Here is a 25,764-nt window from a genome sequence, read left to right as displayed (position 1 = left end):
GTATCTGATGAATCACAGTAGAGTTGCACTTTGCTTGGATCTACAGTCCCATTGGAATAAGTACAACAAAGCCCTTCAATGTACATATGTTTCATGTTTCCTGTACCAATGTGTATTACATTACATTTATATCTACATTAAGTTCCATCTGCCACTCCTTAACCCATGCACTTAATCTGTCTGAATTTCTTTGAATTTTCTCAATTGCTTGTGAATAGCATAGGCAGCAAAGGGCTTGATTCAAAACCCCATGAGACTGCAATTCTTACAACTCCCCAGACACAATCTGGTCCAAATTTCATCACCTTCTGCTCTCTGCCAACAAGCAAATTTGCTATCAATTCTATGAAACTTTTACTTCTCCCAAAAATCCAAATAAATTAGAATCATTGGACACTCCTCATCCATTGTTCAAAAAGTTCCAGTCAGTTTGAAGAATAACCTATTTTTTCTGTATGCTGCAGGCTATTCTGAATACTGTGAGTGGATAAAGTACTTTCACTGTGTATTTTACAAGAAAAATGTTGCCGTTTCAACAGGGGAGGTGATAGCCCAAGTGGTATTGGCACTAGACTGTTAATCTAGAGACCCATGTATTCCCCCACAGCAGAAGATGGAATTTCAATTCAATGAAAAAAAAACTTGGAATTAAGAGTCTATTAATGACCATGAAACTGTTGCTGAATGTCAGGAAAAATCCATCTATGTCACTAACGTGTCCCTGAGGGAAGGAAATTGCCGCCTTTAGATGGTCCGGCCTACATGTGACTCCTGATCCATGACAATGTGGTTGACAGTTAATTGCCCTCTGGGCAATTAGGGATGGACAATAAATGTTGGCCTAACAAGAGATGCCCTCATCCAGTGAGTTATTTTAAAAAATTAAACAAATTATGATTTGCAAAACATAGTACTTAAAATGTTAAAGATGTGGTATTGGGATTTCGGTTACAGGCAACTAGTCAGCTTGTCATTTGTGTATAGTGCTGCCATTGATTCTCCTTTCTGCATTGAGTCTCAGGGTCTGTCTAATATTTGAAGACAAATGAGAGTAAACCAATTAACTTTATCAAAAAGGTCTTATTTTCTTACATTAGTAGGTATAAATTACATTAATTATGAGGCATCATTACTTAGGATTAGTTGAGGCAGAAGTGATGTATCAGACATCATGTTGTGGATAAACTGTGCTTTGAAGAGCAATTTGTTCTGTCCTGCTTCTCATGAAGAGGGGGCTTGTAAATCTGGCACCAAGGTGTCTGCTCCATGGAAAGCAGAGCAAATGGCTCTGTTTTTTTAAAAATGTTAGACAAAAGAAGCATGAGTGTTTGGAGTCAGCCTCACACAGGCTAAAGGTCTTTAGCTTTCAGTTGTTGAAGTTGGGGTTTTGAAGTTGAAGCTGCTAGATGCAGTTCTCTCTTTGCTGCTGAAAAAAAATGCTTGACTTCTCTCTCTGCTGTTAGGTTCATTCTGCTGGTGTTCCTTCTCCTGGACCGGAGGAGATAGCAAGTGCAGGAAATCTGTTTTGCTGAATTTGCCTTTGCCAAGCGTGTGTTTATGGGATGCTGCTGTATTGGAATAGTTCATGAGTAGTAGTCAAATGATGCGCTTTTTTATTAAATCTTTTAGCAGTGCTAAAGTTGTGTCAATACTTCTTATTTTGTTTGTGTTTTAAATATGTTGTATGAATATAGTATGTTTGCCTTAAAGCTTGATAGTTTGACAAATCGAATCACAGCTGAACACAGCACCTTACACTTGCCTTTATATTAGATGAAAGTTATGATCTAGGCTTTCTCCTTGATATAATTTGAGGGGGTTTGGTGTGGTCCATCTTGTGCTAGTCTGCCTGATTCTCCATCCAAGGCTCTGCGATACCATCAGATTAGGTGAAGCTATGTGCAGCTTCAACATTCATTCTTTCAGAACCATTACCTTGGGCAACAAAGGGCTATGCAAAATATATATTTCACTCAACGGCATAAGTTAATATGTGAAATTCTTCCTCAGACCTTTAGAAAATGAATCTGACTTTGCCACTAAAATGAACAGAGAAAGCATTCTCAATTTTGACAAATAATTATTGCGGGGCGACTTTTTCTCTGGCAAACTAATTTTACTGATTGCCATCATTGATTGAGGCATAAGGAATCACTAGTTTTCCACTTCTCATCATTAGCCAGAAGTTCTGTTTTCCCTTGGCTTCTGACTCAAAGTTAGACCACTGAAGTCAAAAGGAAGTCTGAATTCAGTCCAGAACAAAGTCCAAGGTTTTGTCCCTGTTTTAGAGCAGATGACTCCAAATCTTAATGCCTTTTATTCTGAGTAGGCTACACATAGGATTAGTCTCAACAGTCTGGTGCAGTCAATCCAAGTTAATTGATATTTCTGCCAGAATTCCACAATGCATTCCAGAAAGTGAAAGAGACAGGCCTGCTATTGTCTCGCGTTGAACAATTCGTAGAAGCAACATTACAGGAAATTAGTTTAGCCAGTAATGTACTTTTTAAGAAACCTTTCACAAAATAGTTGCTGTTGCCAACAGTACAGAAAAGCTTTAACAATAGCTATGGAGAAAGCTGCCTGAAGATGACTGCGAGAAAATTCCCAAGGTTTCAATTTCATCAGTTGGAGGCTCCTAAAATATATTAGTTGCTCTCCACAGAACCATGTGGAGTATTATTCCCATTGTCCATACTGTTGTAACCTATAACAACTGACACCTCAGGTGATCACCTAATGAAGAACTACGTGACTTCAGGTTGTTGTGTAGATGCTGCCTTTTATTACACTACATAGGGATTGTGCCTTGAAATGCCTTTTTCCTCTTCTTCCTGGTAACATGGTGGCTAATGGCTGTCGGGCCATCCAGAACATTAGGAAGGCAGTAGCCCACTTAAAGGCTAGTACACTGCCCCTTCAGGTACGAGTTGTGTGAAGTAGACTATCGAGCTGTCTACATAAAATTGGATTTATTTAAGGAAACAAACTAAACGGAGCAAATCAATCAGTGGCTTTCAAATGTGGATGACCACAATTAGCTGAATGAGAACCAAGCTGATACACTGGTTGGAATCAAACATGGGCAGTCAATGATTATTATCACTGGACACAGAAGACACAAACTAAGTAACCGACTCAATAATCCCTGCCTGTTGTACAAGATTCCATTGTGTCATTGATCTAGGCTGCACATGGATTTGTACACAGTCATTAATCATAGTCCAATTCATTAAATTTTTCATCTATCCATTGCAGTGTCCTACATTTAGCAAAATATTCTATTCCATCATAGACTTGTTGAATTTTACAGTTCTTTCTCAATAAACTTTCTTGTTCAAACATTTATCCACTTCTCCTCCCATTAGAATTATTCAAATAGATATTTTTGGTGAACTCCCTTGGGTCAATGGTATTGATTTAATATAGATTCACAACGAGCAAAGCCTTCCTCATGATTTAACCAACACTCCTGAATTATTCTCGACAATGACTCCTGATACGCGAAGTCGATTGGCCAAGTGGCACCGTGCACTGATTTTTTCCAGTGACTGATGGGACATTTGCTGAAGCCATTGATTTATTCCCACTTGTGCTGAGTGCTTGATTGACAGGAAGGAGGTCACGCTTCGGGAGCAAGGAGGATGGGAAAAACGGATGGTCAGTTTACACGTGCTCCTCTGACATTCCCGGCAGCTGTCTGAGCAAAACAATTTGTCTACCTGCTCTTCAGACTTTGGTAAACACTGTCTCTCAGAGGGAACCACAAAGATGCTAAAAAAGAAATATGGCTGGTGTAATGAAGAAATTAACCACCTGGATAATTGCACCAGATTCATTTCTAATTTGATGTATTCATTTACATTTTGATAAAATAATAGTCCATGCTTGTGTAATCCCCCCCACACAGAGCACCAACCATCAGGGTGGTTTGTTTGCTTACATTTTCAGGATGAAGGCATCATGGGCTGGGTCAGAATTCATTGCCATCCCTAATTGCCCAGAGGACAGTTAAGAGTCAATCACATTGCTGTGGGCCTGGAGTCACATGTAACCACAACCAAGTAAAGGTTACAATTTCCTTCCCTGAAGGACATGGGTGAACCAGATGTATTTTTCCTGACAATAGTTTCAAGGTTATCATTAGACTCTTAATTCCAAATTTTCATTGAACTGAAATTCCACAATCTGCTGCGGCAGGATTTGAATGGGGGTCCTGGATTAACAGCCCGCAGATAATACCGCTAGGTCATCACTCTGCCAAAGGCTGAAGGCTTTTCACAGCTACCTTGAATAGAAGTCTGCACAGTCTCCATCCTTGGCTTGGCTCAGCTTGTTCTTATTTCGAACAATTCTTTAACTCATCTCATTTTCTCCATATCAAAGTCTATCCTCATGGGTTTCAGCTCTGCATATCTCTTTGTGTGGTACATGGTACATTTCTTATCCCACTTCCGCTCGGGATCCTTGCACAAATCCTTCTTCAATACATCGGCAACATCATTCCTGCTGCTTCCAGCTCTCGTCTAGAATTGCATCCTTCTCTCACCTTCTTGTGGCTCATTTCTGATTCATCCCTTTCTTTCCTTGACTTCTATAACTTTATCTCGTTTACACTTCCTGACAGCTCACTTCTTGCAATATTGCTTTCCATTCTCCCAGTTTCACTATCTCCAGTGCATCTGTGCTGATGAGACCACCTTTCACAAGGGTATCACTGACAAACCTTCTGGAGAACATGCAAACTCCACACAGACAGTCACCCGAGGGTGGAAGCGAACCTGGATCCCCGGTGCTCATTCATTTTTCTTTTCACATTTGTTTTCCCTTATCTCTTTTCTCCTGGGAGCGTTGCTTTTTGCTGCGATTTATATCTATTGGGGTGAGCACTTATTTTTCCAAGTAGCAACACCGTTTTTGCATATGTACATTGCGTTGGTTAGTTAGATAGCAAAAGACAGCAAGGGAAGTTACTTCCAAGCCACATTCTATCTTTCACTGGCTTCCATGTGGTTATACACTCTCCACGTGCCTTGAAGAACACAGCTCCAAAGACACTCAAAAAGCCTCATGGTGCTGAGGGCAAAGCAGTCCTCCTGATTGGTACTCCATCCATTTCTTAATGTTGGCATGGACTGGTTGAGCCGAATGGTCTGTTTCCACGCTGTATGACTTGATGGATCTCAATTGCCCTCTCAAGTGAGTGAGCAAGCCATTCAGTTCAAGGGCAGCGAGGGACCGGCAATAAATCCTAGCCAGACGGTGATGTCCCACATCCCACAAGTGAATAAAAGCCAACGTACAAGATGCACTGTGCCAACTCGATAAAGATCCTTCGATGCCATCATCCCCAAGGACAAGGGCAGCAGATGTTTGGGATCAAGTTGTCCTCCAGGACACACGCTGACCAGTCTTGAACTGTACCTTCACTGTTACTGCACCAGTATCCTCTCTAACCACATCATAGATGACCGCATGCATGGTGGCATATCCAGAAGGCAGTTTACCACCTTCTTCCTAAGGGCAACTGGTCATGGGTTGAAACATTAAACTGGGAAATCATTACGAGGGGAAGGTTGGGCAGTTTTTTTTACACTGATGTCTAGTCTATGGATCAGTGAGATAAATGCAAAGTGAACCAAATACTCATCAGCGTTCAGTTAGATTACTCGATTGGATTTAAATGCTTCAGCCTCGGACAGTGAAGACACAATTATTTCAGGCGGACACGAAGCTCAACGACGGCCAATACTTCTCCTGAAGAACTAAGGTCCTCATCTGCGTGAAAACAAAGTGGACAGAAAAGATGTTGCCTGTTGGATGAGTGTGTCAGGTTGATCCCAGCAGGGGGCGGTGGAGTTGTGGAAGAGTTTGAAAAAATAACATCCCAGGCAGCAAATTCCAACCAGAAGGAGATGTTTGGATGTTTTCTGACTCTCCCAACCTGCAGGATATTTGTCAGAATCCAGGCAGTCGTCTTGTCTGTTACTCACAGATATAGTTTTGGTCTTTAATCCATGTCAAATTAAATTGAATTAGTGCAGCAGTCATTGTGAGAATCCATGTTCATCACTGAATTCTTGTAATAAAAGGAGAGCTTTGCTCTGCACAGAATTAGACTTCCGAACAGATTAGAGTAACCTGAGATTTATTAAACTGATTGGAAAATCTGTTGGGTTTCTTTATTTCCTGATCTCCTATCTACCGTTCCTGATTTTCCTCATAATAATATCGCCATTCTTTCCTGCTACCTTGTGGGATTGTTGTCCAGGTATTTTCTGCAGGGACAGCTGAAAAGATCTGTGTGTGAGGAGTAGGAATCCTGGCTAATTAGACTCTTGAGGCCCTTGAGTCAACACACTGCACCTTTCCTGGGGTCTTCTACTCAGTACAACATAGCTGCTCACAATTCAAGTATTTTTTTTATTTTTAAAGTTGATCTTTCCGGTTAATGAGCATTTCCTACGTTATTCCTATCATGTGGGACCTCTTATTGATAGTTCCTCACGCTGTGGTCAGCGTGGGGTTTTTTTTGTGCGGTTTGGAATCATGTAAGAACTTCAAGGATTCATCAGAAAACCGCTAGTTACAGGCTGTTTAAAGAGGAAGGATATCCTACCTTGTTTACTTGGACTTTATTTTCCATTGCATATACTGAATAACCCAACAGTTTATTTGCTAGAAAGAGTAAATTACAGTCGAACGAAAGCCAGGATGGGGAGGCAAGGGCTACTCGTATTATCGCTGACCTGTTAATGCAAAGATCCAAATAACATTCTGGGGACCCAGGTTCAAATCCTTCGAGGGCATATAGTGGAATTTGAATTCAATAAAAATATCTAGAATTAAGAATCCAATGATAACCTTGAAGCAATTGTTGGGAGAAAAGCCAATCTGGTTCACTAATGCCCTTTAAGGAAGGAAATCTGCCATCCTTACTTGGCCTGGCTGATATGTGACTCCAGACCCACAGCAATGTGGTTGACACATGGCAATAAATGCTGCCTAGCCAGTGATACCCTCACCTCGTTAATGAACAAGGGGGGTAAAAAAAATTCTCCCAGGCCTCTATATATTAACGCCATCAGAAACTCAGCATAAAGATCTATTTTTAATGTTCTGTATTCTTTGCAAAGTTAATCTATGACCAGCAATTAAACAGTCCGGAGCATCATCCAAGAAAATTAGCTCACAATCCTATTGCAGAACCATAAGAATTTCAGTTCTAGACTGAAGCCAGGCATTGGGGAGGGGAATCCCAGACTGAAACCAGGCACAGGGGGAGGGGAGTCCCAGACTGAAACCAGGCACAGGGGGAGGGGAGTCCCAGACTGAAGCTAGGCATTGGGGAGGGGAGGCCCAGACTCGAGCCAGGCAGGGGTAGGGGAGTCCTGGACTGGAGCCAGGCAGGGGGAAGGGAGTCCCGGACTGGAGCCAGGCAGGTGGGGCGAGTCCCGGACAGGAGCCAGGCAGGGGGAGGTGAGTCTCCCGGACTGGAGCCAGGCAGGTGGGGCGAGTCCCGGACTGGAGCCAGGCACAGGGGGAGGGGCGTCCCGGACTGGAGCCAGGCATTGGGGAGATGAGTCCCGGACTGAAGCCAGGCATGGGGAGGGGAATCCCAGACTAGACCCAGGCAGGGGGAGGGGAGTCCCAGACTGGAGGCCGGAGTGGGGAGGGAGGTGAGTCCCAGACTGGAGCCTGGCGCAGGGTGAGGGGAGCCCCAGTCTGGAGCCAGGCAGACGGAGTGGAGTCTCAGACTGGAGGCTGACACAGGGAGGGAGGAGAGTCCCAGAGCGTAGCCAGGCAGGGCGGGGGAGGGGTGTCCCAGACTGGAGGCAGGGCTGGGGGAGGGGAGTCTCAGACCAGAGCCCAGTGTGGGGAAGGAAATCACAGACCAGAGCCCAGCGCGGGGGGAGATGAGTCTCAGATCGGAGGCTGACGCGGGGAGGGAGGAGATTCCCAGACCAGAGCCTGGTTTGGGGAGGGGAGTCCCAGACGAAAGCCTGGTGCGGGAAGGGGAGGAAGTTAAGGGCCCAACAGGCTTCAGTACTTTAATCCTTCAAATCCTTGCAGACAGGAGGCTGGGTGATGACACAGACTTGAGTAAAAAGGATTGTAATTTTTTTTCCACTTTATGCTAGACATTTATCATTCTTTCAACCTCATTCCAAACACTTAGGGATCTCTGCTGAGGTACCTTCTAGCTGAGATGCCGCGAAAAGCAGAGACATTGCAAATTTTTCACACACAACAATAAATCTAATTCAATCCAATTCCACTCAAATACTACCAACAGTTAAAAAGCTCTTGACAGCAAAAGTGGTGATGAACGAGTGGGATGTTTTCGAGTTTCGGGAAGGGTATCCGCCCTTCGCTCCATCTAGGTCCGTATGTCACTGACGACCCCAATGCAAGGCGATTTTAATCACGAGTGCCTCCTTATGTCAGTCAGTTTTTTATGGGTCAGTCCAGCCGCCAGACCCCTCCACTCCCCCTCAAAATGCAACCCCTTAAAGCCAGCATCGTCACAAGTTCTACCAAAAATGCTGCACTGCTTAAAGAAATCTTATCACCACCAACATCTTGGGAGTTAAAAAAAGAAACTGGAAATGGACAATAAATGTTGGGCCTTGCTAGCCTATATCCTGGCAATGAACAAAAAAAAACTACATGAGTCGAAGATTGGGTTTGTACTCTGAACGGGGAGCAAGGTTTTGGTGAAATCCTCCCATTCTGTTCACGATAGACACCTCCAGAATTACTTTCCTCAATTGTAGCATTGGTTCTTCAATTTCTTTCTCACTGATATATTTAAAGCAGCCAGTTGCTGGCAATAGAGAACAACAGCATTAGGATGAGTGGCATTTTATTTGTGGTGGCATCAGATGCTGCACAGTGTTGGTTCCAAGTCAAGAATTATGGCAGAAATTATGTTATCTGTCACTATATTTAGTGAAGTTTAGGGCCCAACAGGCTTCAGTACTTTAATCCTTCAAATTTGGACCGTCAGGATTAGACAAGCAGGACAATTGCTGACATCAACCTTTAATACGGATTCTTTTTGTTATTAAATTAGTTACTTACCAACCTTGCATATAAATATCATTAAATTCAATCCGTCGCTTTGTAGTACAGATCTTGAGGAAAGAAGGCCCATTTTGTGGTAGCTTTTTGCCTCGTACTTATCAGGACAAATTACAAGAATACTAATTTAAGAGGAAAACCATTTGCACATTATACAGTATAAATGTTCTTTTTCCAAAATAGATATTCCTGCAAATTGTCCTGAATGAGCTCAGAATGAATAAAATGGGTCGTTTTTCAGAAACACTTGTACAGGTCGTTTTGCTTTAATGCGTGCTTTATTAATGCGAATCGGCTCTGATGTGTTTGACAAGTTGTAGATGTGGTTTGGAGAATGCAAACCTTTTGCTGCACAGCTGCAGCAATTTTCTATCGCGACCACCCTATAATGCAATTTTCTATGGCGATCTTTGATAGGGTGAGTTTCTATAACGGTAGGTCATGTAACTGTCGCTTTATTGGAGAGCTACCTGTACTCAATTCTTGGAGTTATGGGGATGTGTCTTCCCACCCTAATTTCAAAGTCCCTCATATCCAAATCACATTTTTCACCGAAGTGAGAGCTAAATGCTCTTCACCAGCTGCAAGGAGCAAATCGGAATTGATGTCCCTAAAGAAGGCAGAATGAGATTAGGAGAGGAATGAGAGAGCAGCCCAAATACCCTCCCATGCGACCAAGTGATCAATACTATCGATGAAATCAGCTGCTGCCAGAGGTAGTGGGTTTGGTGGCTGGAGGGTCTTTATTAGATTAAAGTGTTTCAAAAGCCCAAGCTGCTATCTCACATCTACCACATTTAAGTCCACAGCAGAAAGGCCAATGATGATTCTACCTGCTCCGCCAGTTAATGATTACACGAAGACCTCAGTCCACTGCTGTTGGGTCTAAACTTGTTGTGAACATGTGCATTACTTGCATAGGCCGCTTGTCACTTGGAATTGTCCCTCACCCAAAGGCACTTGATCCGTGGTCAAGGGACTGGAGGTCAGCCAGAGATGTTAGTCACTGGTAGCCACCCATCAGCCTTTGATTCTGACCCAAATGCCCTCCACCTCCTGTGAGACCCCAAACCTAGATGCATCCCTGATGCTTCTTCCCCACCTGGCCACAAAACCCTTACCTTAGTCCTGGATCCTGAAATTGTGGGGGTGTCATGTTCAGAAGCAACCATGGCTTCCTGGGTGGTGCTGCTCAATGCCAGAGCCTCTGATTGGCTGACCATTCCGACACTGGGGTCCTAATTCCAGGCAAAGGCCTAATGATGGCTTTGCCAATGCCCGACTGGTTGGGTTATTTGGCTTGCCCCCATCAAAAGCAATAGTATGGGTGTCTCATCAACTCTTCAGCCATCTGCGCTGAGCCCATCAAAATTCTATCCCATGGAAAAGGAAGGAAATTCCCTTTAAAAGAATCACATTAATGTCTCCCTGCATCACAACCATTTCCATTTGGGGGCTGCTGGCTGTAAGTCGAGTTTTCTTCTTTCTTGTTTAAGTGGAGATTAAAAATTCATTTTACAGGTCGAAGAACATGAAAGGAATTCTCCCAGTCACCTGGACAACATTTATCCTCCAAACATTCCCCATAAAGAAATTCAACAGATTGTTGTCACATCATATGAATCCTTAATACGAGCTGAAAGTACAGTGAATGCCCAAAATCAGAAACAAAAGCAGAAATTCTTGGAAAAGCTCAACAGGTCTGGCAGAACCTATGGAGAAAATTCAGAGTGAATGTTTTGGATCGAGTGGGCCTTCTTCAGAATTCGTATTGAAGGTTTTACTTCTCCAGGCAAACTTGTAATTTCATGTAAGAAGTAGACTTCTGTTTCTTTCCATATGCAATGTATAAATTGGATAACGTGGGAGAAGAAGCAAAGAGGGCTGAAAAATACGTGGGAGTAGTGGAGAGCACATGTTAAAGACAATTACAGGGAATGTTGGCAATTATGGAATTGAATATCAGGAATTCTGCTCACTGTACACCTTAAACTGACAGAAGGTTCACAAAGGGCCCGGAGCATTGTTTGTATTATGGAAATGCAACTCAAAAAGCTGTGAGAAAGCATGAGATGATTAAGTATGCCCTTTGTGTTTACTGCTTGAGAGGGTAATGAGCAGTATCATAGAATCTGCGAATGTTTACTGCACAGAAAGAGGCCATTTGGTTCATCTTGCCTAAACTGGAGCTGTGCAGATTTGCAAATTAGCTCACACACGCCCCTTCTCCCACGCCCGCACCCCCCCTCCACTTTTCCCATGGAGCCCCACAAAAATCTTACTCTTCTGCTAGCTATCTATCTGAATAGGGAAGCAGCCCAGACCTCCCATGAGACCAAGTGATGAAAACTGCCCAGAAGACCAGGGTTGGAAACTTTTGCTCCCAAAGTTAGAGGGTTTGGAGGCACGAGGGTCATTCACTACATTGGACAAAGGTGTTCCCAAAGGTGAAGCAGCCAACTCGCCGCTACCAGATTTAACTTCGGGTGGGAAGCCCAATGGTCAATCTACCTGCCCCGTCACAAACTGAAACCCTTGAGGCCAATTAATGACGATGTAAGGGCCTCAGCCCACTGCCGTTGGGTTCAAATCAGTTACAAGCATTAATATGACTTGGGTGGGCAGCTTGTCACTTGAGGGTGTCTCTCAATAAATCAAATCAAATTGAAAGGCCACAACTGAATCTGCTCCCACAACACATGCTTTCCACACAATAGCTCCTTGCTGCACAAAAAATATCCTCTTGCCACCTCTGCTTCTTTTGTCAATCACTTTAGATGGGAGTCTCTACACTTCTGCCAATGTGAACTGCTTCTCCCTATCTACCCTATCCACATACCCTCACGACTTTGATCAACTGTAATCATCTTCTCTTCACCATGGCTTACAACTCTCGCTTCTCCATTCCATCCAGGGATCAGGATGAAGTATTTACCTCATCCTGGTGAACATCCTTGTGATTATTTTATTTACGCGCCCTCAAATACGGTGCCTGGAACTGGACACAATACTTCAAATTGAGTTGGACCGGTGCCACATTGAAGATCCCCCCATAGCCTCCTTACTTTTGTACTCCATACCTCTGTTTGTAAAAAAACACATCAGGAGAATAGAGAAACCTGGCAGTTACACTAGGATCTGGCCAACTTGTGGATTCCAGCTTCAGTCCTGCTAGCGTTGAACTGCCAGTGGAAGGACATCTCCTGATCATGAGACAGATACTCAACAATGCATGCTTTAAGTGGCACTTTTGAAAAATAATCTAAGTAGCAATCACTCACCTGGGTTTTATTAGCTTGAAAACAATGAAACACATTATAAGCAATGAGCCAAACATTACATTTATTTCTCTCTGTGCAGCCTGAAAACCCATGGCAGGCTAACTTTGGGGCAGAGTCTGAACATTATACACACACATCTCTTGGGATCCTACAAGGCAAGCTCTCGTTAACACAATGTGCACAAAATTCCAGTGCCTGCCAGTCCCTAGATGGAGAGTTTTGCAGGTTGGTCCCATTGGTGGATTCTGGATGAGTTGGCATGGGGTTGGCATGGGGGGCAGAAGGGGCTGATTGGGAGGATGAGAGAACCCGCAAAACTAGTTTTAAGAGGGCCTCTTTGAAATCTTTGAAAACAACAGGGAGCAAGTCATGGGGAACCACAGTCAAGCCTTCCAGCTAGGTACTAATCAGCCCCTGTGCCATCCTAGAATCTGCTTACGAGGTTGGTGGGCACAAGCTCATCTCTCCTCCTGCACCCTCCTGGAGAAAAGTTCTCACATTTCGCGGTCTCTTTGGTTGAGGCGGGTTCAGGAAATTTCCTGACTCGGCCAACCCCAATCGGTAGCCAAGGTTTAACCCTAAGTACCAACAGATGTGCTCAGTTCAGGTTGTCCCCCTGTGTGAATCCCAGTGTGACCCTTATCCCAACCAGGAATAATGGGATCGTGGTGGGGTGGGGGGGGGGATCCACATGTGAGCACTGACCGTCTTTTCCAGGGTCTGCCATGTCCTCTTGATTCCAAGAAAATCTGGTCAATATGTCAATGAGCAATGAATGTATATGAGTTCTGAAGAAGGGTCTCCGGGCCTCTGCGTTTTCTCTGCAGATGCTGCCAGACCCGCTGAGTTCTTTCTGCAATTTCTGTTTATGTTTCTGAGTGGTAGTGTGCATATGTGCACAACAGGGAGTCATTGAGTGCATGTGAGAGGACAATATTTCTGTGTACATTCATTTACAGTCATAGAGATGTACAGCACAGAAACAGACCCTTCGGTCCCACTCATCCATGCTGTCCAGACATCTCAAATTAATCTAGCTCCATTTGCCAACATTTGGCCCATATCCCTCTCAATCCTTTCTATTCAGGTACCCATCCAGATGCCTTTTAAGTGTTGTAATGTCTAAATGTTGTCTCCACCACTTCCTCTGGCAGCTCATTCCGTCCACATACCACCCTCTGTGTGAAAAAAAATGCCCCTTAGGTCCCTTTGGAGAGCCAGTACAGCCAAGATGGCCCAAATGCTCTCGGTTTACACCACAACAAATGTGCGACAGTGTACAAGTGTGCACTGAAAAGACCGTGAGGGGAGAGAGTGCCAATTAAGTCTGTGTGCACCCGTGTGTGAGACAGAGACAAAAAAAAACTTTTATTCTGACATGGTAGCTGACAACAGCTAAGAGTGAACCAGTAACAAGTTCAGCTGGGAGTTTGGGGCGAGGATAAGTTTTATCACAACTAAGAATACACCAAAACACACACATGCACTCCAGTGTGCAGAGCTGACCAGTGTGAGAGGCAATTCCAGAACTTTACAACAATCTCATCACCAGCGCAAGGAATGAAGAAACATTGCCAGGGGCTTTAGAACAGGCAAGAGAAAAAAATACAACGAATAATTCCAAGCAAAGGAAGGTATCCCCCCTGACACGAATGCACAAAGAATTTGTGCAGAAATCTGTGCAAGTCAAAGATATTGATCACATTGCAATTTGATGACAGGAGTGTGGATTTGGACTGAAAGTTTTGATGGATATTTAAATTTCGAGAGAGTGCTGTTAATTTGCTTGGAGTTTTTAGCCGTTTGTTTGATTTCCCCCTTACAGACTAGAGATTTTTTTTTGAAGAGAATAACTGAGGACAGAGAGAGAGATCAGGAATACTGTTCAGTAAGTGGGGGGAGAAAGTCTGCTGGCTTCATATCCTCCTCCCCCACCTCTCCGTCTGCTGAAGAATCTCTTAAGTGGAAACTGTTCTGAAGAATCTCTTAAGTGGAAACTGTTTTGGAGCTCCTGTCTCTCTCTGGAGTGGAGGAAAGTTGGAGGGAAAGGCTGAGAAGGAGGGAAGGTTGGAACCTGTAGGGTGACTTCACTTTTGCAGGGCTGCTGCTCACAGCGAGGGACTGGCAGCCCTGTGGTTTTAACTAGAAACTCTCGCTGCAAATTAGGTGCTGGAGGATTGGAGTCCCATCTCACCGGGGCTCGGCACTGCCAGGGGCTGTGAGCTCCGAACGCCTGCTTTTGCAAAGCTACCTCCCCCCCACTCCCCCAACCCCCCCCCCCCCCCGCCCCAACTTCTCAAACTGATAAGTGAAGAGGAAGCTGAAACTTAGTCCAAGTTGTTCCTGTTCCACCTCCCAGTCTTTGAACTCTCTCTCTCTCTCTCATTCTTTTTTGCATCCTCTCGAATGGCGAGATTTAAAGACAGTTTTCCAGGATCTGTCCTGCTCACCCTTCTCTTTTGTGGAATTTGCACTCAAGCGTGTCCCAACCGCTGCATTTGCTCTGGATCCAACGTGGATTGCCATCATTTGGGATTAAAGGCTGTCCCGAGAGGAATACCAAGGAATACGGAGAGACTGTGAGTAAAATTATGTTTTCGTTAACATTGGATTCAGTTAAATTCAGAAGTGAAACTTACATGCCCTTCAACAAGTCTGTGTTTGTATGTTTTTTTATTCTATTACCAAGTACAAAAGCAGGCAACAGCCTGTGTTTTAAAGTGGCAGTTTGGTTAGCTTTTTCTTTCAGGGAACAGATTAAGGTGAATTCATGTCGTTCCAACTACCGCCATCTAAGTGGTTACAAACAGCAACACATCTGATTAGAGCCATAGAGCTGCACAGCACAGAAACAGACCCTTCGGTCCAAATCGTCCATGCCGACCAGATCTCCCACACTAATGTGGTCGCATTTACCAGCATTTGGCCCATATCCCTCTAAACCCTTCCTATTCATGTACCCACCCAGATGCCTTTTAAATGTTGTAACTGTACCAGCCTCCCCCACTTCCTCTGGCAGCTCGTTCCATACATGCGCCACCCTCTGTGTGAAAAAGTTGCCCCTTGGGCCCCTTTTCACTCATTCCCCTCTCACCTACACCCTCTCGTTTTGGACTCCCCTATCCTGGGGAGAAGACCTTGTCTGTTCACCCTGTCCATTTGGATTGGGCTCTGAAGCTGCATGTCCCAGTAAAATGTGACCCCTAATATCACCGAGGTCTAAGGCAGACTGAAGGTCAGAAAACACATATGACAATGTGTTGTAAGAGATCCCCTGACATATCAAGATCATCCATTTGACAAGTACAGAACACTGTACCCTGATTTTTTTTATTCCCTAAACATACACGCATATACACACACAATGTAGTTTCGGCATTGTTGGTTGTAACAATATCTGGGGATGGATTTGAGGGCACAAGCAACATCAAAGGGGGTTTGAGTTAAAGATTGAGTCTGAAGCATGAGCAGTCTATTTGTGGCACTCGATCCCCCAGCCTCTTGAAATCCCATCCCTAGAACAAACACTTTAATACTGTGCCCATATTGTGGTTAGTTCTGGTGATAGTTTGAATCCCGCTGCTGTGTGAGTGCACTCTGTTGAGTAAATGCCCTGATGACATCTGAACAGAATTGATGGTGTAATGGGAGCCAGGTCATTGAGTGATACCTGTAACTAATGACAGGGGCAGGTTTGGTGGGGGAAGGGAACTATCACATATGTATCATCATTGCTGTGACCGATAAATGCCATGCGCTACTCTAATACTGCATCCATCTTTGCGCTTTGTTTGATGTTGTTAGGGATTTGTGCATCAAGACTGTTTTTTTCATTCACTTGTGGGGTGTGGGCGTCGCTGGCTGTGCCAGCATTTATTGCCCACCTCTAATTACCCAGAGGGCAGTTGAGAGACAAGCACACTGCTATGAGTCTGGAATCACCAGACCAGGTAAGGATGGCAGCTTCCTTCCCTAAAGGAGTGAACTTGATGGATTTTTTTTAATAATCAGCAATCATCATGAGACTCTTAATTCCAGACTGTATCGATACTGAGTTCAAATTCCACCATCTGCCATGGTGGGATTTGAACCCGGGTCCCAAGAGCATCATAAAGACCAAGAGGACTGGGGGTGCTGTAAATCAGAAGCAAAAGCAGAAATTGCTGGAAAAGCTCAGCAGGTCTGGCACCATCGGTGGAGAGAAATCGTAGTTAACATTTTGCATTTGGTGACGCTTCTGATTTCCTTCCACTGCCAGACCTGCTGAGCTTTTCCAGCAATTTTTGTTTTGGTTTGCCAAAGCATTACATGGATCTCTGGATTAACAATTTAGCAATGATACCACAGGGCCATTGCCTTTCCAGCTCACTGTTGAGCATGCTGCAGCGAGCTATCTGAGCTCCTATGGAAGAAATCACTACTGGCTTTCTTGTGCCCTGTGTTGAAAATTCTAATGACAATTCTGTGAGTGTCGGTAGCAGTTATTCAGGGATAAGACTCGACTGTCAGTGCTATAAGCAGGCTCGTTGCATCTTTAGAATGTCTTTAATCACTTAACCCAATTCTGCCAGAACTACACTATCTCCATCATACATTGACCTTCCAGCAGGGGTCAGTGAATACTAATGAGCAACAATTGTATGAACCCAGTCACTGCTCAGCTAATTTATCCCAATCCGCATTTTCAATCCTAAACTCTATACATTCCAGATGCAATGTACCCACACAATGGAGATTCCATATTATTAATGGATCATTGCAGCACTAGGGTGGTTTTATTAGGTTTAGAAACTCATACCACCTACGCAGAAGGCTGCAGAAATGAGATTTCTCACTTTATTTCACACTATTAGCATTGGTTATTTTACATTATTGTCAACTGTTAGCTTGTGCTGCAGTCTTCATATAAGTATTAAATAAAGTGCTCGGAGGTGTAGCCACTGTTTCGCTGTTGGTAGCTAATTTGTGCTCAGTGAGGTTCCACAAACATGTGGAGATAATGACCAGATCTTCCAGTTCGGTGATGCGCTTATTGGTCAGGCCACCAGGGTGACACCTACCCTGCTCATTTTCACAATAGTGACATGGGATCTTTAACATTAGAGGGCAGACAGAGGCTTGGTTTAACACTTCATTTAAAAGACAGCAATTCTGACTGAATCAATTCCTCACCACAACACTCCCATGCTAGCCTAAGGCTAGTGGCTCAAAACTCTATGGATACAGAGGTGGAGTGTTTTTTTATACTTTATTCATGAAAAAGGAAATCCTTGCATATGTACACAGTTACTAAAGCAGTTCAGATCTATGCAGTTTTTGCATACAGAGAAGAAAACTTTCCCGATAGTTACAATGACCAAAAGGCATTTCTCAATGATGCTAGATACTGGGATTTATTTACATCTGAGGTATTGGGCGGGTTGGATGACTGCATACAGAGGCAGAGTGTCTTTATTTCAAAAATATACTTCAGTCATAAAAGGTATCTTAGACATACATAGTCACAAACACAGTTTGGTTCTGTACAGCAGCATATCAAGGAAACAAAAAAATATTGGAGTTTGACTCTATCCAAACAAATCAAAGACATCTCTTACTTGCACAAGTAAGTAGTAAGAGGTACTAGGAGAGTGCAGTAACTGAACAGACCCCATTGTACTTCAGCAGGAAGGCCTCAGGCAGAAATAGTAAGAACTGCAGATGCTGGAGTCAGAGATAACACAGTGTGGAGCTGGAGGAACACAGCAGGCCAAGCAGCATCAGAGGAGCAGGACCTCAGGCAGTGGTCCTTCCCCACTGTACCTTGGTGGCAGCTGTCCCAAGCTTTAGTGTGTCCCTCAGCATGTAGTCCTGGACCTTGGATTGTATCAGTCTGCAGCACTCAGTTGAGGCCAACTCCTTGCTTTGGAAGACCCACAAGAGCATCTTTCACTTAATTGATGGTCCTCAGGGCACAGTCAACGTTTGCCTCTGTATGTATCCCAGGGAACAGACCACAGAGCACAGAGCCCTGTGTCGCGGAGGTGCTTGCTTGGGACAAACGTTGACAAAAACCACTGCATCTTTCTCCAGACCTGTATTAATTGAAGCACAGCCTCGCCCCAGGAAGGGCAGTTCAGGTGTGAGCCTACAGTTACCTTTCCCAGGACCTTGCCAGTTTCGGTACCTGTGCTTGTGTCAGATGGAGACTGAACGTCCTCACACCAAAACTCAGAAACTCACCAGCTCTCTATTCTAACTCTGATTTCAGCATGAAAATATTGTGACTGTTTAGTGCAGCATTGCACTAAAGAAATCCCATTTTGCAGTCGAGGATGATTGCTTGCAAAAGACAGCAGGAATAACAGAACTGGAATTCTAGACTCTTGTGTGTGAGATTGGAACTGAAATCGAGGAATTGCAATTGGCATATTTCACAGACAAAATTTTAATGCACTTGCATTGCATTCCTAGTGTGCTATTTTACCGTGAAAATTAAACCATTTATTCTCAGCAGGTTATTACCTGCATAGAAATAGCACTTTCAGGAAAGTAGTACAACTACATGAAACATCTGTTCATGACGTTTGCTAAGTAGAATTTCTACACCACGGAATTTAAATAAGGAGGATTGAATGACCGCAGCAACTGAGTAGAAACAGGTGAATCAGTATTCAAATGGAAGCCATCTTTATCAGCTTCTGGGTCATATCTCAGTGTGAGCCTTTCTGTTTGCCTGTTATTGATTATTTGTTGGCCGCTTGTAGCTGGTCTCAGCAAATACAGCGTTAGAGGAAGTGCGTTTTCTCTAGCAGTTTCCGCAAGTTTTGGTCATTAAGCGTTACAGCCTGGCTGGTATTGTCCCTCAGGATGACGCACAGGACAGATATAGTTTAGACAGCCTTTCATCTCTGAGCTCTGAGTGCTCCCATTGAGAGATAAGTGAATGTTTGCATAATTGATACTGGTGAATCACTGCACAATCCAATGATACCTGTACGACATGCAAAACTTAATGTTCTTTCTTGCAATGTGTGTTAAGAAAGTATATCTAAAAGTAAACCTCTCACTGTGAGCATGCTTTATTTATAAGTTCCAAATCTATGGTATAAAACTCCTCAAAAGCTTCAAAGGCATGAAATCGACAGGAAAACACAGCAAAGCAACAGGGTTTTAAAGAATTTTTGTGACTTTTCATTTTGTGGAGCTGGGGGACCAGTTGTGAGAAACATCAGACTAGATTTCACTCACCCTCACTGCCTGGTTCAAAGGGGGGCACATAAAATTCTGTGGGCAGCATGGCCACAATTTTAACACCCATTGGGGTAACATTGGAAGTCTTGATCTCCTCATGGTCTGTCCGAGGCCATTAAATTGGCAGATCATTCCCAGTCAAGGCCCTCTTCCCTCTTCCACCAGCAGGATTTGACCAGCAGTGGGAGAGGTCCTTGCCAAAAATCTCATCCTTGCAGTTACCTCAGCGTGAGCTGGTGGTAGATTATGGCTGTTAACCTCCTTAACCTGCTGCACTAGATCCACTGCAGAGCCTTGCCAAGGTGTGACCCCAAAACGCCACTCTGTGCAGCGTTTGACTTCCCTTTCCTCATCCAGCATGTGACCCCATCCTCAGCTTGCCCCCTTTAACCAACACGCTTGCCTTGCAAGATGCAGTGCTTCTGTTGGCCCCTCTAGAGTCTCGGCAGTGACCACCACTCCCGGTGATGCTGTTGTGACTGTGACTGGAGAATCTGCTGAGCTCTGATGAGTGGGGGGGAGGGGTGCATCCAGAATGCTGCTGGACATGGCCTTTCACTTCCCAAGTCTCGATCATCTATCATCCACATGCCGACTGGCCAGCACTGGCAACCTACCTTGATGTGTAAATTTTCAACCTTGTTCTCAAATTCACCCATAGATTCATTCCACCCTCTCCATGTCTTCTCCCAGAGCCCACTACTCACTGTGCTATCTGGACTCCTTTGACTCTGGCACCTTATAAATCCTTGATCTTAGTTATTCTGGTGTTACATCAGCTGTCTTGGACACAGCACTGGGATTCCCTACCTAATCCTTTTCAGCTCTCCACCTTTTTTTCTTCCTTTAAGTTATGCTTTAAAGCTGACCTCTTTGAGTAATCTCTTGATGTTCTAAGCTCTTATGTCCTTGGGCTGGTTGGTGTCAAATTTTACTAAGTAACATTCCAGAGCGGTGGCTTGGAAGATTTTAATGTGTTCATGGTGACAAAGAAGGCATGTGCCATTCACGATGGTGTATCATTTTGACCAGTGCATGATTCTGTGAAGCAACTTCTGTGGCTTGATGGTTAGCACTACTGCCTCACAGCACCGGGGACCCAGGTTTGCGTCGAGCGTTGGGTGACTGTCTGTGTGGAGTTTGCACGTTCTCCCTGTGCCTGCATGGGTTTCCTCCCCAGTGCAAGGTTGTGCAGGTTGGGGTAGATTGGCCATGCTAAATTGCACAGAGTGCCCAGGGCGTGGGTTAGCCATGCAGGGATAGATTAGGGGGTTGGGTCTGGGTGGTATGCTCTTTGGAGGGTTGGTGTGAACTCAATGGGCCGAACGGCCTGCTTCCACGCCTAGGCGATTCTATGAATGTGGAAGTCCTTTCTACCTTGGATATGTTATAAACATAAGTGCTGTGGAATAGCTACACAGTCTGTCCCGAGTCATTCATGCTGTTGGGTTCTGGGTCACTCAGAGTTGCTTGTGCCCAAAGGTGCTTTCAATCATATTAAATGTGTTCACAATTGCAAAAGGCGCATGAGTGCCCACAATCAGTTAATCAAACCAGAATTTGATTAAGATTATTGGCTTTCCTGGAGCCTGCCATGGTTGGGTACTATACCTGTTATGATAATGCCTTCCACCCTGCCCCAATGTATGATGGCACCCTGTGCCTACATGTGACTCCAGGCCCAGAGCAATGTGGTCGACCCTCTGCCACGCAAGTGTTAGTGATGGCACTGCCTGGTGCTGCAGTCAGCTGGGACTTCATAATGCACCAGAAACAAGTGAATATCAGTGAGGGAGGAAGAGCAAATACAGGAGGTGATATCAGGAGCTGGCATTGGGAAGAAGCTGAGAATTGGAGTGGGCAGCCATGAGTCTGATAGAATTGATACTTTTCTAAATTGAAGGAGATTGTGTGATAGCGTGTGCTGTAAGATGGCCTCTGATGGTTCATGTTCTCCATTTGACCTCTAGGTATTCCTGTTTTTATTCAAATATTAGGTCAGTGAATACATACTCCTGGTCATGGGAGATGTGAAGTTGATTTTCAAAGTAGCTTATCACATTGAATCGAAGGAAATTTTTACAAATTCGTTAACAGGATGAGTGCACCACTGGCTAGGCAGCATTTATTGCCCATCCTTAATTGCCCAGAGGGCAGTTGAGAGTCAACCACATTGCTGTAAGGTCTGGGATCACATGTAGGTCAGACCAGGTAAGGATGGCAGTTTCCTTCCCTAAAGGGCAGTAGTGAACCAGATGGGTTTGTTCCAACAATTGACAATGAATTCAAAATCATCATTAGGCTCTTAATTCCAGATTTTTATTGCATTCAAGCTATACCATCTGCCATGGCAGGATTTGAATGGACGCCCCAGAACATTACCTGGATTAAATAGTCCAGGGATAATACCACTGGGCTATCACCCCCTCATTTGATAGAATTAATTAACACATAGCATATATTAAATACCAATATACACACGCGGAGACTATCTTGAAATGTACAATTTTAGTTTACTCTAGCTCCAACATTAGTACTTTTTAAAAAAAGCAATGAAAGAGATTTCATGTGATAATTAGAGACAAAAAGAAATGACTGCAAAGGCAGGAATCTAAGGTAGACAGACAGGAGGCTGGAAGAACACAGCAGGCCAGGCAGCATCTGGAGGAAGGGAGCAGTCAACGTTTCAGGTATTACCCTTCTTCAGCCCAAAACTTTGGCTGCTCCTTCCCTCCAGATGCTGTCTGGCCTGCTGTGTTCTTCCAGCCTCCTGTTCGTCTATCTCAAACGGTAATTCACCAAATACCTGCAGAGTGGTTCTTGTACAGCCTGAGATCTGAGCCATAGTTAGCGCGCAAATGCCTATTTAAAGGCCCCACTCAAGTAGCCTGTGTGATCTATATATAGATTGGAGATTAATCAAAGTTTATTTGCTGTTGGGTGAGGGATATTTGCCATTTGCTAAGCGCTTGTACATTCCTAGCTGATGGCCATCATGCCTTTACTTTAGGCCCTGCAATGTGATGTCTGGAGTCTTTAAATGTTCTCCCTCAACACATTATGACCTCATGGAGTCCTTGCAGTATGGAAGCAGGCTCACAGAGCCCACACTGATCCTCTAAGAAGCACCCCACCCAGAGTCAGCCCCCTACCCTCTTCCTGTAACCCTGCATTCTCCATGGCCAATCCACCTCACCTGCACATCTTTGGAATGATACCAGTGTACCTGGCTGAAACCATGCAGACACGGGGAGGACGTGCAAACTCCACACAGACAGTCAGCCGAGAGTGGGATCGAATCCAGGTCTCTGGTGCTGTGACGCAGCAGTGCTGACCACTGAGCTACCGTGCCAGTGTAACATGTCAGCAGTATTCTATCTATCAATTTGACATAACCCTTTCTGCACTTGCTGTGCAAGGCAATGGAATTAGAGCTGCCCTTTTAAAAAAAAATGCTGAGGTTGCTTATAGTTTAGACAATTGTTTGTTAAATTTAAGACTCCAACTCAGAAGAAATGACTAACTTCTTTTCAATTTCTACAGTTAATGTGATGTCTATTGTGACAATTATTCATGCAATAGATGTCCAACAAATGCCCGAGATCTTTGCAGTCATAAATGGACAGATATTTGGCTTATTTCAAAGTACAAGCAGCAGCAGATATTTCGTTCTCTTGTTTGCATGTTGAATTTCACATTCTGAGATGGTGATGGTTTATTTTTCGTAGAATACCTGAAACAGTCGGGTTTCACCTGGGTGGTTCCACTCCATCATAATCTTAAACGTCACAGATAAATAGTCCCTTAAACCTCCTCTATTTGAATCAAAACAGCCCCAGTATGTGTTTTTTTTGCTCGGGGTTGAAAAAAGTAGAAGAGTATTTCCAAATGAACTCCCAGTAGAACGTAGGGGGCCAGTTTACCATTGGAATACCTGACCTGAAAGTGGTCATTGCCAAAAGTTGAAGAAAAAATAAAGCGCTGGCTTCCGTTCCTCAGCAGTATCATCCATCAAGCATGGAATTAGCCAAGCTAAAATGTCTGAGATGCAGCGTTGAAATCATTCCAGGGTTGAGATGGTAAGGAGAAGCTGAGAAATGCAGGTGGATTGAGTCCCTTGGCAGGGGCTGAGGTTTGGACTGGCCAGAAGCCAGTCCTCAGGCTGTAATGGAAAATTCTGTGACAGGGTCCCAATCCAATGTTAATTCGGCCTGAGCCAGGGATTAAGCGTGGGGAATTCCAGTATTGCATTGGGTAGCACGTATATCAATGGAGTCGCTGGGGACATGCTTAATATTACTTACGAAAAGCTACCAAACCAGTGTGTTTTTAAAGACAATAATAAAATGAGACATATGCAAAAAGTAAGCAACTTTCTGACATTTCAAGTGGAATAAATTATTCTGGTGATCAAGCCCATATTCAAAAGTTCCAAAACCCAGAGAAAAATTGAGGCTGTTAGCAAAGGAATTAGGGTCTAGACCCAAAACGTCAGCTTTTGTGCTCCTAAGATGCTGCTTGACCTGCTGTGTTCATCCAGCTGCACACTTTGTTATCTTGGATTCTCCAGCATCTGTAGTTCCCATTATCTCTGAACACAATAGTGCACTCATGACTTATGGAACAGAATGATCAGAGATGAATTTATATTGAACACACTATTTAATAAACAGAGATTGCAGAACTTGAAGGTACTGATGGATCTGAGGTACGGACAGATCTGAGGTTCGGACAGATCTGAGGTACGGATGGATCTGAGGTGCAGAGGGATCTGGGCATCCGGTTACAGCAAGTGAGAGTTATTTGAATGGGATGTCCTTGCTTATTGCAAGGGAAATGGAACGGGAAAGCAGGGCAACTATATTGCAGCTGTATACCTTGTTCAGACTGCACCTGGAGTGCACAGTTTTGGCCTGCTTATTTGAAAAATGGTATAATTACATCAGAAGCTGTTGAGAGAGGTTTCCTTGGTTCATTCACGACATCAAGGGCTTATCTTATGAGGAAAGGTTGAACAAGTTGGGTCTGTGTCAATTGGAGTTTAGAAAATGAGATGGCACCTTATTGGAGCATACACGATCTTGAAGGGAATTGAAAGCATAAACACCAAGAGGTTTTTCCTCTTGCAGAAGAGACTAACCTAGAGAGCACCTTTGAAGTATAAGAAGTTTCTCTTTTATCAGAGGACAGAAGAGAAACCATTTCTGTCAGAGGATTATCTGCAGGTTTAATTCTGTTTTTTTTTGGCTAGATTTGACTTAGTATTGCAGGTACAGTGAAAAGTTTTGTTTTGTGTGTGGTACAGGCAGATCATACCATACACGGTGCATTTGGGTAATAGAACAGAGCGAGGAATACAATGTTACGGCTGCAGAGAATGTGCACAGAGAGCGAGATCAACATTACATTTAAAATTTGAGAGGTCCATTCAGAACAGCAGGAAAGAAGCTGTTCTCTAGAGAATAGCGGAGGTGGGATCTTTGAGTGTATTAAGGCTTAGTTAGGTAGGTTTTTGACACACAAGGGAGTGACAGGCAATGGATGTAGCCAGGCTGGGGGAGATAAGAGCATAATCAGATCAGCCATGAATTGTTGAATGGTAGACCATGCTTGAAGGTCCAAAGAGTCTACTCTTACTCCTGAGATCTAGGCCTCTGTCTATTTGGACTTGGATATTTGCAGGCTCAGCTGTGAAATCTAGAGCGGATGTTAGGAAAATAACAGGTATTTTCTTACAAGAGTGCAAACCAGATATCTAATGTCTTTGTGATAGTTCTTATCTGAATTTAGTTTTGATCTTCTGCCTCTGTTGAGTTAGCAGCATGCTTCTGTTTGGAGCATTATAGGAAGAAATGCTTCTGTTGCTTTTTATTGTCATCTTGTGTGATTTCTGTTCACAATGGAGTAGATATGGACATCAGGTAAAGATAGGCCTGGACCTGTGTATGTTTCCTCTCACTATTGAATGGCCTCCCAATAATCATAGTTCAAGCTTTTTCACAAAGAATGACATGGGTGAAATGCTGAAGTTTCCCTGGCGAGGATACAGGGCGGCTGAGAACGACTGAACATCTAAAGTAATGATTGGAAAATAGTGAGTTAAAACTAAATTCAAACAAGTTCAGATGCTGTTGCTCGAAACTGGCCCAGTTTCAGGGTTCACGGT

At 43.9% G+C, this 25,764-nt stretch overlaps 1 protein-coding gene across 1 annotated transcript in view; it reads left to right on the top strand.

The window, feature by feature from the left end:
* The first annotated feature begins 14,685 nt into the window (after positions 1 to 14,685).
* Positions 14,686 to 25,764, top strand: part of LOC125458334 (slit homolog 3 protein-like) — a 623,269-nt gene continuing 612,190 nt past the window's right edge. The window contains exon 1 of the mRNA XM_048543536.2: positions 14,686 to 14,944. Within this exon, the coding sequence (XP_048399493.1) occupies positions 14,772 to 14,944 (173 nt within the window). The 5' untranslated portion in view covers positions 14,686 to 14,771. The remainder of the gene's footprint in view (positions 14,945 to 25,764) is intronic.

Source organism: Stegostoma tigrinum, chromosome 13 (assembly GCF_030684315.1).
Source record: "Stegostoma tigrinum isolate sSteTig4 chromosome 13, sSteTig4.hap1, whole genome shotgun sequence".
NCBI classification, from domain to species: Eukaryota; Metazoa; Chordata; class Chondrichthyes; order Orectolobiformes; family Stegostomatidae; genus Stegostoma; species Stegostoma tigrinum.
This window is presented reverse-complemented; position numbering and strand designations above follow the sequence as displayed.